Below are 15,058 nucleotides of genomic sequence, written 5' to 3'. Positions count from 1 at the left end.
AAAAATAAAAATAATATAAAAATAAATATTTTTCCTTAATACTTATGCATTTCATTGCTCACATATCATAAAGACATGAATAAAATGTGTTACCATGACCAAAAGTCCCCCAAAAGGCCGGAGCTTAGTAGAGAAGATATTGACAATCAAACAGGAAACATTACTTTGGTAAAAAGCCAAGGTCCACCTACACCTAAAACATACATACATGCTCTGAGGATCATATACCACAAGAAAACAATGGATTACCTATGGTCAACAGAAGGAGAATTACGTGGCCTGAGGAGAGTGGGAGTTAAAAAAAAAAATGGAAGGGAAGAAACTTAACTAAAATATACTAGAAATAAAAATATACTGGTGTAAAAGGATGAGAAGAAATACTGGCATGTGTAGTGAGATTCCCTGACCTTCGATTTAATTAAATATACACACAAATCAAAATGTTAAGATTTATATACCAAAGACACTGACAGAAAAGACAAGATGTTGGGAGAGAAGAAGGCAGGGAGCTAGAGATGGGGAAAAGTAATAGAAAATAGAGACGCAGTTCAAGTTAGGCTGAGCTTGTCAATGCTTTGCCTCCTCATTTTGTCGTACTTTATCTTTCCAATTTTTCCATTTCTGTTACCTAATTTTTAAAAATAATTAGCTTTATAAAGAGAAGTGACTTTATTTTACTTATTAATCATTAATCATATTGTACTAAAAGCTACGGGATACATTTGATATACCTTAAAATTCTCAACTTAGTTACTTGGGCATTGCAGTCTGTAAAAATGATGGTCAATCATGCATTCACCAAGTTGGGAATACATCTACATTTGACAGAGCCTTCCTGGGATGAGTATTAAGTCAACTGGAATATTCAAGTATTAACATCAGTAATTTGTTATTGTCAACTGACATTTGTTAAGAATCCATAGGGAACAGAAAATCATGCTTTGAAAAACAAGTATACCCTTTTATCCTCATAAAATCTGTATTTCCAAAGTAAAGCTAAGAAGATATAAAAACTACAAAAATATTGAGACAAGTCTAATTCTGGTTACTAAAATCTGAAATCAAAATCAATGAGATTTATACATTAATAATTGGCTTTCCAATATAGTAGATATCCTGGATAATATCTATAGGGAAAAGCTGCTGACAATTTATTTGTAGTACTACTTGTAAAGAGTAATCATCTCTCTTAGCTTATATGATAATTTATGAAATGAGTGAGAACTAATTATGTTTGACTATACAGCCCAAGTTTTGGAGAAAATACTAATTATCAGAACAAATGTTTATTATTTTGTTGTTCAAGCAAGATATTATCTCTATGTAATTATGATTGAAATAAACAATAGGTTGACATTAAATTATATGTTACTTTAATTAAGTTTCTAATTACCACTTTCTGATTACAGTTATTAGCTAAAGTTCATGTGACTAATGATATTAATATGTCTGAAAAGTTGACCAAATGGCCTGTACAAGCGATCCTTAAAGCATCATGATCTGTTGATTTATGTAAAGTTTCCTGTTACCTCAGTGAGTAGTCCGGTAGCTTAATGAGTCTCTGCTACAGATCAGGTTTTATAGCTGTACTTACATGTTTCAATAAAAAGAGTTTGTATTACTCAAGCTTGTCTCACATTTCACAGAAGATATTCATAAACTATTATTAATGTCAATGGGAGGACTGCCCCCAATTTAAAATGTCTAAGGCTGTACCTTAACCTGAAAGTAATATATGTATTTTTCCAAATTGGTCATTAATTTAGGATGTCTAGTTTGGAATATGAATGGATATGAAAACTCCTTTAAAAATATATTTGCATGTTGAAATTGCTATTTTGAATGTATTTCACTTATATGAAATATATTCATATAATTTCATGAGAATACATGTTCTGAAGGCACTTAGGCTTCTTTTTTAAAGTTTTTTTTTTCTTTAAGAATAGTATAATATATCCAGTGAAACATCCATAACTCAAATCACGGATTAATTTTTACACAAATCCCATGAAACCACTACCCAGATCCAGTTACATTTCAGCATTCAGATGGCTCCTTTCAGCCTCCTCCTAGTCAATATTCTTTTGAAAATGTCATTATAATTCTGACTTCTTTAGATTAGTTTTGCCTGTAACAATTTGTTTTAAGGCAAAGCTCTACCTCTCCAATTAAAATCTAAACTGCAACTTTGTAACCTCACTCAAATACCACTAGAGGAATCACATTCTAGGACCCACATTTTCTTTTTTTGCTATCTGTTAAAGACCTTTTTCTGACATTAGCATGTGGCTTTATCCCCTCCAGTCTTAATTACCATAGTTCTTTCATAACTGAAACCTCAAAGCGGGATATATAAATGCACGATGCTAAATATTTCTATCCTATATATTTACACCTTTTAAATGATGCAACATACATTTAATATCTCTGATTATTTAATGGAGGTAAAGTACCTAGTATATGACAGGAGTTGAGGAAATATTAGTTCCTTTTCTGTAAATGAAGAAGGAAAGAAAGGAGGGAGGGAGGCAGAGAAAGGAAGGAAGTGAGGAAGGAAGGAACGAGGAAAGGAGGTAGGGAGGGGAGAGAAACGGAGAGAGAATGAGAAATAGAAGGCAGAAAGAGAGAGAGAGAGAGAATATAACTCAATTTCTAAATTCTTGGCTCAAAATACCCTAAAAATAAGTCTTCTTTTCACATTTTATTTCCTTCTCCCCTGCGACAAGAATAAAATGTCTTCCCAAACATTGACTAAAACCACAAATGCAGCCAATATGGAATAAGTGGCATGGTAAAGGAAAGGGCAAGGGTGGACTGGAGGTGGAGCCCCGCCAGCGTCTCCCTCAACATCTGGTGGGAGAGAGCTGCCAAGTACAACACCGTCTTGCAGGCAGCTATTTTACCGTCTAAAGCTCTAACATTCTGAAGAACTGAAGATCTTCAGCAAATCACAACCTGAGAGTTTTTTAAAAAGGGAAGTCTCTTGTAAAAAAATCACAATCAACGAAAGCAGTGAAATACAATTAGTTAATTGTTTATTTTTGTCTATGTGGTATCAGATGGCTAATTTGAATCAAATTTTCAGTGAATTAATTGGTTAAGGTAGAAACAAAGGGCTGTGTTACAGTGGCCTTTTCTGCATGGTGAGATGTAAATGAGGTGCGCTAATCACTTCAACTGGACCCCTATTGTCTTTCTATTCTGACTCTTAATTAAACAAATATTTACACTTTAAGGTTAGTTTAGGTTACTCATTATGAAAGATGGAGCATCCTCTATTTTTAAAATTAATTTTTTGCCACAGACATTGCTTTCTCCTGTTTAATTTTCTCCTATCTTCCCCAAAGAAGCAGCACTAAGAATATAATTTTCTTCGTTAATTGGTTCACTGATAATAGTGCAATGATTTACTTTGTAATTTATGCTTTTAATGATAAGTAGTCTTGAAAATTGCATAAAGAAGTAAAGAAGGATGTAAAAGAGGAAGCAAGGAAGTAAAAAAGAAAATGGACAGCTTTAGGTAGGTATTAATCAGCTCTTTAAAGTAACTACTCGTGCTGTGAAACATTCCAATCAAAAGTGCTGCCTCTCAATCAGCAGACAACTAAGTAAAGGATTTGCATCAGTTGGGAAAAGATCCAAACTCCTGATGTGTCAAATGTAGCTTCTCTAAGACATCACTTGCCTGGTCTGACAAGCATGTAGACAGGCAGCAGTGGAAGAGCAATGCACTATAAAGACGACTGGCTACAGGGAGACAGCCAGGCAATTTCTTCCTCATGTCTGTGGCATTACTCTGTCACCTAACATCTCTTGTTGTGCCACTTGCTTGTTATTCTCAGGCAGAAGCATGGAACATTGTCTGGTTTGCTGTGGTTCATTCTGGTCTACGAATTCACAGCTAATAAACACAACAACTCTTCACACTTAAACTTGCTTGAGGCCTGGAGTTGAGATCTGGATCTAAGTTGAGAAGCCAGCTCAAGGCAGTGTAGTGCAAAACAGCTAGAAAGGGTGTTTGAGGAAGTGAATAGAAGGAAACAGCTGTGCGTGCCTCTGTTTGCAATTCTAAGTTTTTCCTTGTGTTCTCAGAAAAACACACTCAGCCACAGACCTATATATACACATATGCTTGATCAAAGAGATTAGGTAGTGTAATGCAATCATCGGCAAGAGCAGTATTTGGTGTAAGACAAATTATTACTCAAAACAAAATTACCTCTTTCATCACTACTCAAAAGCTTGCTTGTCTTATTTGGGCTAACTTTGTGGGAAATGATTTCTAATTTTGGCAAAAGGAGAAGACTGGGGTGGGGGTAATGCATAAAATGAGCTCTATGTACTGCCCAGAGCACATTACCTAGTGCTTATAAATATACCCAGCAGAGACTGTTTGAAATCTGAAATTATCCTTCAAAGCTGACTTGGTAAAAATTAAACTGAAGTGCTCCCCTTTGCCCAGAGGATAGCCAAAGGAGAATACCTGCAGTGGAGCCCTGAATTATTGAGATGAATTGAGATTCCTTTTGAAGCGTGTTAGGATAATACACGCTGGAAAACTGAGCTCTTATTTTAGGATTTTTCTTAAACCAACAGTATCATACTCACAGAGAACATTTTATAATTAATGCTTTGATCTTCAGATTATATAGATAGGGAGAAGGCGTGTGTACATGTTTGTTCATGCATGGGTAAATATAATAGTGTGTACCAGTTTCTGCATTACTGATTTTTTTTTTTCGTGGTGCTTTGTGGTGCATGTAATGAATATACTACGACAAAGGCCTGGGGTTAGTGGAAGAACACAGACTTTGAATCCCAGCACTGCCATTTACCACGTGTGACCCCCGAGCCTCAGTTCCTGCACTCATAAAAGGAACGTATTTACATGTTCCTTCCAAAACTGTCAAGAATAAATGAGGTCATTCAAACCATTGAAACAATAGCATTTACAACATGCTAACAATGTCAGTTTCCTTAATCCACAATAAAAAATCCTTAAAGTATTTTCAGTAGGTACATTTTATATAAATGTCCATGCTATTTTATATACAATATCAATGAGCCATTCCAAAGCCTCTCAAAGGTCACAGTCTAATCAAAATGGAACATTTCACATATGAGTCATTTTGTCATTTTTGTATATATGTGACAAGTCCCTGGGTTGTAGTCTCAGACTCTTGAAGTTTAATTAAAGAGCTGTTTTTGAAGATGAGGACTCCAATACATGCATCTTAGAACTTTTAAATGCCCCATAATTCCTATACTTCATATGTCACCAACATCCAGTTTGATCCTTTGCTTGAATTTCAAAAGGAGCATACTAAACAAAACATAGCAAATTTCATAGTTCAAATATCTAGATTAATTGTAGACTTTAAAAAAATCTGCTGAGGAACAAATTAGTGATTACTGCTTCTTGACTTTTTTTTTTTTTTTTTTTTTTTAAGATGGCGTCTTGCTCTGTCATCAGGCTGGAGTGCAGTGCCATGATCTCGGCTCACTGCAACCTCTGCCTCCTGGGTTCAGGCAATTCTCCTGCCTCAGCCTCCTGAGTAGCTGAGACTACAGGCGCATGCCACCATGCCCAGCTAACTTTTGTATTTTTAGTAAAGATGGAGTTTCACCACGTTGGCCAGGATGGTCTGGATCTCTTGACCTCGTGATCCATCTGCCTCAGCCTCCCAAAGTGCTGGGATTACAGGCTGAGCCACCACACCCGGCAACATCTTTACTTGAAAAAAAAAAAAAATTCTAAAATGCTCTAATTAGAAAAAGTTTAGAAAGCTTCGGGTGGTTTGAGGACAGAGATTCAGAAGCCTGCACTCTTCGAGAAAAAAAAAAAAAAAGGTAAATAACGAACAATAAGATTAAAGAATATTATCCAAAGATGGAGTTGGTGGCACAAAGAAGGAAAAGTCCAACTATGCCAGCTGTTACTCAAGCCACACATGATGTAGTATCGTACTTTATTATAAAATTAATAAGCAAGTGTTGTGGCCTTTGATTACCTCTGGAAAGATAGGAAGTTGTGAAAAATCACAAATGTTACAATAAAAAAAAATTTCCAACATAGCACAACATCATTTGACTGACAAAAATAATCACTCCAACATGATAGTCTTGGGATTTCCTCACTTAGAATGCAAGCTTCAAGGAAAGTAGGATGCCTATTTCATTCATCCTCAAAAACTGTATTAGGAGTGCTACAAATGTTAAATGAATAAGATGAATTTAAGAGTTACTAAAATAATTTTTAAAATATTCGCTTAGATTCTACATAACCCAGGCCAGATTACAGGTGAGCATTTTGGGAGGTCAGGGTGGGAGAATTGCTGGAGCTAAGGAGATGGAGACCAGCCTGGGCAACTTCGTAAGACCCTGTCTCTAAAAATAAAAATTAACTGGGCATGGTGGTGTGTGCCTGTAGTCCCAGCTACTTGGGAGGCTGAGGTGGGAGGATCACTTGAGACAGGTAGATTGAAGCTGCAGTGAGCTATGACTGTGCCACTGCAGAGACTGAAGCTACAGTGAGCTATGACTGTGCTACTGCATTGTAGCCTGGGTGACACAGGGAGACCCTGTCTCATTCAAAAAAAAGAAAAGAAAAGAAAAGAAAAGAAAAGAAAAGAAAAGAAAAGAAAAGAAAAGAAAGAAAGAAAGAAAAATTTTATATATATACCCTAATTCAAGGAGAAGAGCAGAAATCCTTGTCCTTCCATTGCTGTTTATTGCCTACCACAGTCTTCCTTAATCCTGGCCACATACGAAATCACCTATGGCCATATCAGCAAATTGTGGCTCAAGGGATACAAGTTGAAGGAACTGGGCCATTTCTGGGAAACATCCTTAAACAAGAAGATATACCTTTCTCTTTCTCCCTTTCCTCCTTGTTGAATATTATGTGGAGAAATGGTTGAAGCTGATGTAGCCATCTTGGGTCACTAGGTTGTCTTTGGAATGAGGCCATGAAAATCAGAGCAAGAAAGCAAATGGAGCCTAGGCCCTGGCACCACGCTGTGCCACACCAGTCTTGGCTTGCTGTCTATGGGCTTTTACACACAGAAAAACATCTATCTTGTCCAAACCACCATTATGTAGGGGTTTTGTTTTGTTGTTGTTAATCCTGGCAGATGCCAGTTCTAATGTGATACAAAGGTCTTACAAAATTAGTACTCAATTGCTTTTCCATCAGTTAAGCTGGTCAGGCTGGCCCCAAGAACAAAAAAAAAAGGTTAGCAGAGTTCACTAATTTCTTCCTTTGTACTTTTGCTCACTTTAATTTCCTTCCCATCTAAATCTTACTTGTTCTTTGATTCAGTCTTCCCCAAACATGTGTGCTCTCAATATTCTCTTACTTTTCTCTAATCCAATCACACTTATTATTTTGTATCTCCTTTATCACAAGGTTTTAATAATCCATTTAAATAACCGACCTCTGGATAAGCACCTATTCCAGGCTTCTGATTCTATACAGGTTTTTATGGTTCTGTTTTGCAATGTAGATTTAGGTTTCTAGAGAGCAAGAATGTACGTTACATTTCTTTAAATTCCTCACAGTCCTATTCATAGTGCATATACATTTTATATGCTTGACCATACTTGTTTATCAAATGGAGGAAATACCAAGAATTTATCTTCTCTTTTGGGATTTATATACCATCACCACTCCTTCTTCCCTCATCATCACCAGGAATAATTAAGAAATCTGTGATCTTTAAATGTAGACGGGATTATTATGCTGGTGGAAATACATATATGTCTACATAAACTTTTCTGTGTCTGCGTGTAGTCAGTGACTAAAGATGATTAAATAACCGAAAAATAAAACTGATATAATTTTATAAACAAAAGCTGTTTAAGGATGACATGCTTTTCAACCTTAAATATCCCTTTAGTAAATAAAACACTGTAATAAAAATTTTGAAATACAGAATGTTTTCCTAAGATTATTATGAATATATAATACTGGTGTGAGACAATAATGTTGATTTCTCTCTTTAATTAAGAATAATCATCTTCCTTTTTAATGATCTCTTTTGATAGCCCATGTCAGCTACTATACATGAGGTCTGATTCTTTAAAACTTATTCAATTTCAAACCATTTCTTTCAATAAATTATTTATTAACACACCATGTTAGGCACCAGGAAGAACAAAGATATGAATAAAACAAGGTCTCCGCCTTTATTTTGAATGTAGTTTTACTTACCTAAAGCAGATGCAGATGGGAGTCTGTGGAAGAACCTCTACTCAAAGGTTATCTGTTTTGTTTTAATTAATGAGTTTGACAAATTACCCTAGTTAGATGACAGGTGCCAAAAAAGACAAAATATAGCAGCTGTAAGTGTACTCACACATACACAATCACAGATGGAGACACATGCAGTTTGCTAACAATTTAAAAAGGTAAGTTACTGTCTCACAATTATAAGGCATAAACATGCAAATACATTCCTGCTTATTTGATCAACATTGATTAGTTCTTTCAATGGAAAATGGAATTATTTATTGTAAAACAAAACGTAATTTTTGAAAATTTGCAAATACATAAAATTTCCAAAAGGCAAAATCTTACTATTTACCACTTTTTTGGCATCTCTATTAAAAAATATGGGAATCAAGCCAGGAATGGTGGCTCACGCCTGTAACCCCAGCATTTTGGGAGGCCGAGGTGGGTGGATCATCCAAGGTCAGGAGTTTGAGATTAGCCTGGCCAACATGGTGAAATTCCATCTCTACTAAAAATACAAAAATTAACTGGGTGTGGTGGTGGGCGCCTGTAATCCCAGCTACTCAGGAGGCTGAGGCAGGAATATGGCTTGAACCCAGGAGGCAGAGGTTCTGCTCACTAGCAGAGATCACGCCACTGCACTCCAGCCTGGGTGACAGAGCAAGACTCCATCTCAAAAACAAACAAAAAATAAATGGGAATCAACTGAAAATAGAATATGTAATATCCTATGAATTAAGTGAATTAAATTTCATTGTTAGAGGTTTCCATAAGGCAATAACATTTATTGCTTTTACTTTTTTGAGATACTGTTGATCCATCACTGAACAGCAAAGAAGACATGATGCAGACTTACTTCGATACTGAAGTACCCTCTGTCAACATAGTCCCCTAAGAAGAGGTAGCGAGTGTTGGCAGGAGATCCCCCGACTTCAAAGAGCTTCATCAAGTCAAAGAATTGTCCATGAATGTCCCCACAAACTGAAAGAAACAAAATTCATTTTATGGTCATATTATGTTAGGACTTTGAATTAAATAATAAAATTACAAAATTTTAGAGCCAGAATTAATTTCAAGTTTATCTGGGCCAAAACATTCTTTTGCAGAACAAGAAATAAGACAGAAAAGCTAAGTATTTTGCTCACGTTTCCAAATTTAATTAGTGGCAAACTTGGCTCTAATGTCTGAGTCCACTAGTATATAGATCAACTAAAAAAAAAAAAAAGAAAAAAAAATGAAGAGAATAATAACGATAATGGCTATCATTGTGCACTTAAAAATTCTGTATGAGACGCTGCCAGGATGTTTACACACATTTTTTAATTTAACCCTAAAAATGCCATGAGATATGTTTTCATTTTGCAGGTAAAAGATGACACCAAAGAATAGTTCAGGAATTTGGCATAATCTATGTACAACTGAAGTCTGAATACATGGCCACCACACATTACTGCATCCTGAAGAGAAAGAAATGTAGATGTGTGTCATAAAACCTGCATTTCACTGAATCTAGAATGCTAGTCATTGTAAGACACATCATTAGTTTACGTACGACTAAGAAAGGAAAAAAAAAACCCTCCAATTAAACTTAAATTATAAAGGAGCATTTTTACAAAATGTTAAAGTAAAAAAAAATACAAGTATTAAAAGCTGTGAAACATAGTACAAAAAAATTCCTGGGAATTGGTATTTCTTAACATTCTCACTTTCTCTTTTAAACCAACTTTCTTGGAATAGCTATTTTGTCTCTTTTAAAAACTCACTTATTTAATACTTATTTCATTTCTACTTGCAGAACTCTAAAAATAATATTTTTATCTCTATTATACAGATAATGAAATAATATAGCTTAGAGAGGTTATGCGGCTTGGTAGGGTCACTCCTAAAAATAAATGACCCAGGGCTTAAATTCAGATTCACCTGATCCAAAGCTTCTCCTATCAGCCGCCACATTACGGTATCGTTGATATTTTTATATATTTATACTAATATATATATATATATATGTGTATGTGTATATATATTGTGTAATATTTTAAAAATTTTGTGCTTGAATGGTGAACATGATGTGGCTCCTTCTCCAACACTAAGAGGTACACGGAATGAATGCATTCGTGCATAAGAAATCAGGAGACCATAAGTAGATCTTAACATATTATATCCTGCAATTACAAGCAGGTTATTAAAATGTTCTAAATTTTATTTCCTTACTTGACAAAAGATCATAGAAAAAAAGTCAAGTGGGTTCAATGATGAAATCATTATAAAACAATGAAATAAAAATGTTACATGCTATAAATTCCTGTCTTTACTGTCAAGAATTAGCTACTAAGAACCCACAGCACTATAAGCATGAAGCAGGTACAGGTGGATTCCATTTTAGAATGTCTGCACTTGGTAATCTTAAATACTAACAAAATGGCTATAAATAACAAAGAGCTTTAACTACTAATGCATCCCTTTGGTAGACTCCAATCATATAGCTTCTTCCATCTCTTGGGCATGAGATACACAGTAGAAACACCAGAAACATATTCTTCCATTTTTTAAAAAATATGTTTTAAAACATAGTTTATAAATAATTTTTTTATTCTTAGAGCTGAGCAAATAAATCCATATTCTAAGGCATTAAGAAGTTGGTTTGTGAGAGACATATGTGCTTTCTTGTAATCATATGTGATATCTAAACCAAGGGGAAATAAATAGGGAACGCTGGATGGGATGGTCTAAGCATTGCCAGGCATGGATTCCAGTACCTGCTCTAGGGATTTCCACAGCTATATTTGGAGCTGTAAGAACTAACATAAATAGTAAAACACTTCTTAAAACTTTTATATATTTTATATATGTGTGTATATATAATAAGATACGAGCATAATAATTTTAAAAATATCCATCTTCAAAACTTAATTAGCACATTTTTGTTACCAAATTTTTAAATAGGCAAGGCTAAAGCTTATTAGATAACAAGTAATAATATAATTACTCTTTTACCTATGTATCTATTGAAATTATAGTTGGTATGGATTACTTATCACAAGCACCACTTTCTCTCAAATTGTAGGAAACTTTATATCTATCATACATATGACATGTTTCAAACCAAAAATTACAAAACAGAAAATATATGGCTGGAAACCATGCCTTCACGTGCTCTCCATTAGGTTTGGAAGTTGAAGGAAGGAACTTCAAGGAAACAAATTATGAAGCAAGACATTTCCTTGCAACTAATTTTATGCAGCCCTTCACATGTCAAAGGGTGTGACGCTGACACTTTGTATAGCCCATGTCTTGCTACTGGCTCTCTCCCTCTCCTTGCTGCCTAACAGAGAGGTGAGGGTCAAACATTTGTAAGTAAAGCTCAGGGAAAACAGGAAGCCAAGTGAGGGGCTAAGACATAGGCTTCAGACATTATTTGGAATTTCTACGGCAAGTTTAAGTCATATTTTAGGCTGTTATTAAAACATCTGCAAGACAAAATGGTTAATCAAAGGCATTAGAGGCAGCGTGGGGTATCATTCAAAGGCCTAGTCTCTGGATTCACACTACCCAGGCTCCAACCCTTGCTGTATTACTTACTATCTGAGTGAACTTGGACAATTTACTCAACTTCTCTGAGCTTCAAATGTATTTATCTATAAAATGGGGGTGATACTGCTACCTTACCTTATTGGGCTATTGTAAGAATTAAATGTGTTAATATCTTAACAGGCTTAGAAGAGTTTCTGGAGTCTAATAAGAATTTAACAAAAGCTGTATCAAAATGGCATTTCAAAATGGCTGTATTTAAAATGTCAAGGTCCCAGACAGAATAGAATTCTGGTGCTTGGAGGTGCAGGGAATAAGGAGTGGAAGGCATTCTGGAGACATTCTAAAGCATCTTCTTCCTTTCTCTCCCCCTTCTTGCTTGTTATACCTTTTTTTACCCTTCCATTTTAATTCCTGGCCATGTCTGAAGATTCAAGGATAATTGATTTTTACCTCTGTATATGTAAATTACATAAATACCAAGACATTAATTTAGGTTGTAAACTGTGGGTTAGGCATTAAGCAGTTATAGCAACTAACATACAACTGAAGCATAATCTGGCAGCCAGAACGAAAAAAAAAATGTCTCTAGACAATGCAAACATTATGAAGATATTTTTTCTTTTGCTTAAGTATAGAAGTACATTATCATGAATTTAGTTTTACAAAAACAAAATTAATCTCTTCTTCCTGGTCTATAATAACTTTGTGATAAGAGATAATCTCAATGATTTGCAATATCATTGCAATAATTGGATTTTGGCTTGATGATATAAAATAGAAAAGAGTAATTGCTGTAAACTCTGCATGGAAAACAAAATACCCTGAAATCTAGTTACACATATCATCACACTGTCACTGACTTTACCTTAGAATAGCCATAGGTCTTCTATAGAAAGACCACCTATCATAATGTTCCGTAAAGGAAAATGATGTGCATACATAATCATAGAAAAATTCAAAGCCCAACAAAACAGTAACTCAAAATAAAACATAATGGAAAAAATGGAGGTATTTTCTTCCTCAAATTTTCATAGGCTGCCTTCCTTTCATCCATAAGGTCTCACATACACGTCACATGCTCAGGAAGGTCTTTCTTGACCAACCTGTACAAAGGAGCAAACTCCCTCCACTATCGTCCTTTACTTTCTTCACAGTAATTATGCCACAATCAGCATTATCTAGTTGATTTATTTGCATGCTTGTTTCTTCTCTGATTCTTCCCACTGAAATACAACCACTGCTAAGCTGGATAACTTGTCAGTCTTGTCCACCATATCCCCAGTGCCTAGACACTTGTGTGCCCAGGAGGCACACAAGAAACACCTGCTGTGCTAGGATTCTTCTATTGGGCCTACGCTATGCTTAATTTGAAAATCCTTAACTAAGAGGCCAGAGATTTTGAGATACCCTTGTGATTGTCAGAGATTGACAAGTTTGCGGAGTTGCTTTGATGGAAACCAAAGGCCTTCAACTTATCTGAGATTGTCCTTATTTTAAGCCTTTAAGTCACAGGTTTCAATACAGTGTGCAGCAAGTCTGGGGTAGAATGTGGAACCTCCACACATCTAGTTGTTTTCCCACCTAACTCTACATCAGAACCACTTGGAGAGGTTTTGAAACTACAGATTTCTGGGCCCTGAATCAGAATCTCCAGAGATGCAGATTCACTAACAAGCTCTTGGATCTATCCTTATCTATTAAGTATGACTAAATAAACCTATGCTTTTGAGGCTCTCATAGCACACACAGCCTTCATTCTGCATACTAGTATGGTTCTCCTCACGGGGGCTATGTGTGGAGGAGATGAACATTGGAAAGGCAACCTCTTTCATTGCTCATTCTAGGTTGCTGTGAGATTAGGACTTCACTATTATATGAAAGAATCATAAGTGATTGATGGCATCTAGGAAGGAGGGATGATAACACCACATGTCTTTGGGTATTTCATTGTATTTATTGCTCAGGCCTTGGATATTTCAGCTGTAAGATAAGGGATTTATCCTTAAGTCCTATTATCTCATTCACTGTTTTGATATCAAATTTCAGAAAGAAAGTGGTCAACATACTAAAGTATCCAGGAGGTACCCAAAAGGATGGAGGGTGGGCCCATGACATCACACAAAGTAAAGGCTTGCCTGGCTATAATATTCACTTACTATTGGCCCCCATCCTCCATCTTCTTGGTTACTCAAGATACTGGTGTCCAAAGAGCAGCACAATATGCCAATGCCAACTGATGATACAAGCTGTCTGTTTGGTTGCTCAGGGCCCCCAAATCCTCAGGAAGCTAGGTCCTTTTTTCTTCTACTTTACTTGGCCTTGACAGCACTTCTTGAACAACCAGGCTCTGACAATTTTTTGCCCTTAAGGCAAGTTCACACTTAAATGCTTCCCACATTCTCCTGGTTTCCCATTATTTGCTTCCTATTCCTAATTAGAATGCTGGTGGGTGAGGTACCCAAATACTTATGATGTTTAAAAAGCATCAAAAACATAGATGCACAATACAAGTATTTAAAACACTCCTAGCGCTCTATGAAAATATCCATCCATCTGGCTGAATATTCCAAAAATTTTATTATGTCTTCAGCAGGTTATTAACAGAACTGTATATACTTACGTCAGAAATTTAGAGAGTTATAGCATTTAACAAAATGAACACATTAAATATATTGAAATAAAACATAAGTTTATTTTTCTGGAGCATTACTATTCATATCTGTTAGCAACCTGATATGACACAAATATTGATGGTTATTTTCCCTATGAGAAATAACCTGTCATTTGTTCTGTATTGGAAAAGTAAGAACTATCAGATACACTGAGCTGTTTAATCTATTTGGTGCAATTAATTTAATATGATCTATCTTGGTAATTTCCCTAAGTGGGGTCACTCAGCAGTTCTGAATATGGCTAATCTAAACAAACGGTGCAAGAGTGGCCAATATCCTGTGATGTTTATACACTATTACTTATCTCTTTCTATCAGAAAACACGTATCTTCTGCCTAAATAATCAACTACTAATTAAGGCCTAAGCAAACAATTACTTTTGCATAACTGCCTTTTAATATTGCTTCCTTCCCTCCATTAGCCCATTTTAAATAAAACTTCATGGGAAATAATTTTCACAAAAGAGTGGTGCCAAAGACTTTTGATCTAAGTTGAAGCATTTTGAGGTTTGAAATAGGAACAGAAAAATAACATGCAGAAAGTATTTATCTTTATTTCTTAGGGAAAGAAAGAGCTTCCCCCCACCCCAATATCACTGTTGGAAAGCTACAAAGCTTTGAAA

At 35.5% G+C, this 15,058-nt stretch overlaps 1 protein-coding gene across 5 annotated transcripts in view; it reads right to left on the bottom strand.

The window, feature by feature from the left end:
• Positions 1–15,058, bottom strand: part of PPP3CA (protein phosphatase 3 catalytic subunit alpha) — a 335,211-nt gene that overhangs the window by 78,051 nt on the left and 242,102 nt on the right. For all 5 annotated transcript variants that reach the window (XM_055296907.2, XM_055296904.2, XM_055296905.2 and 2 more), the window contains exon 3: positions 9,090–9,214. In XM_055296907.2, the coding sequence (XP_055152882.1) occupies positions 9,090–9,214 (125 nt within the window). The remainder of the gene's footprint in view (positions 1–9,089; positions 9,215–15,058) is intronic.

This window comes from Symphalangus syndactylus, chromosome 10, assembly GCF_028878055.3.
Source record: "Symphalangus syndactylus isolate Jambi chromosome 10, NHGRI_mSymSyn1-v2.1_pri, whole genome shotgun sequence".
Taxonomy (NCBI): domain Eukaryota; kingdom Metazoa; phylum Chordata; class Mammalia; order Primates; family Hylobatidae; genus Symphalangus; species Symphalangus syndactylus.
This window is presented reverse-complemented; position numbering and strand designations above follow the sequence as displayed.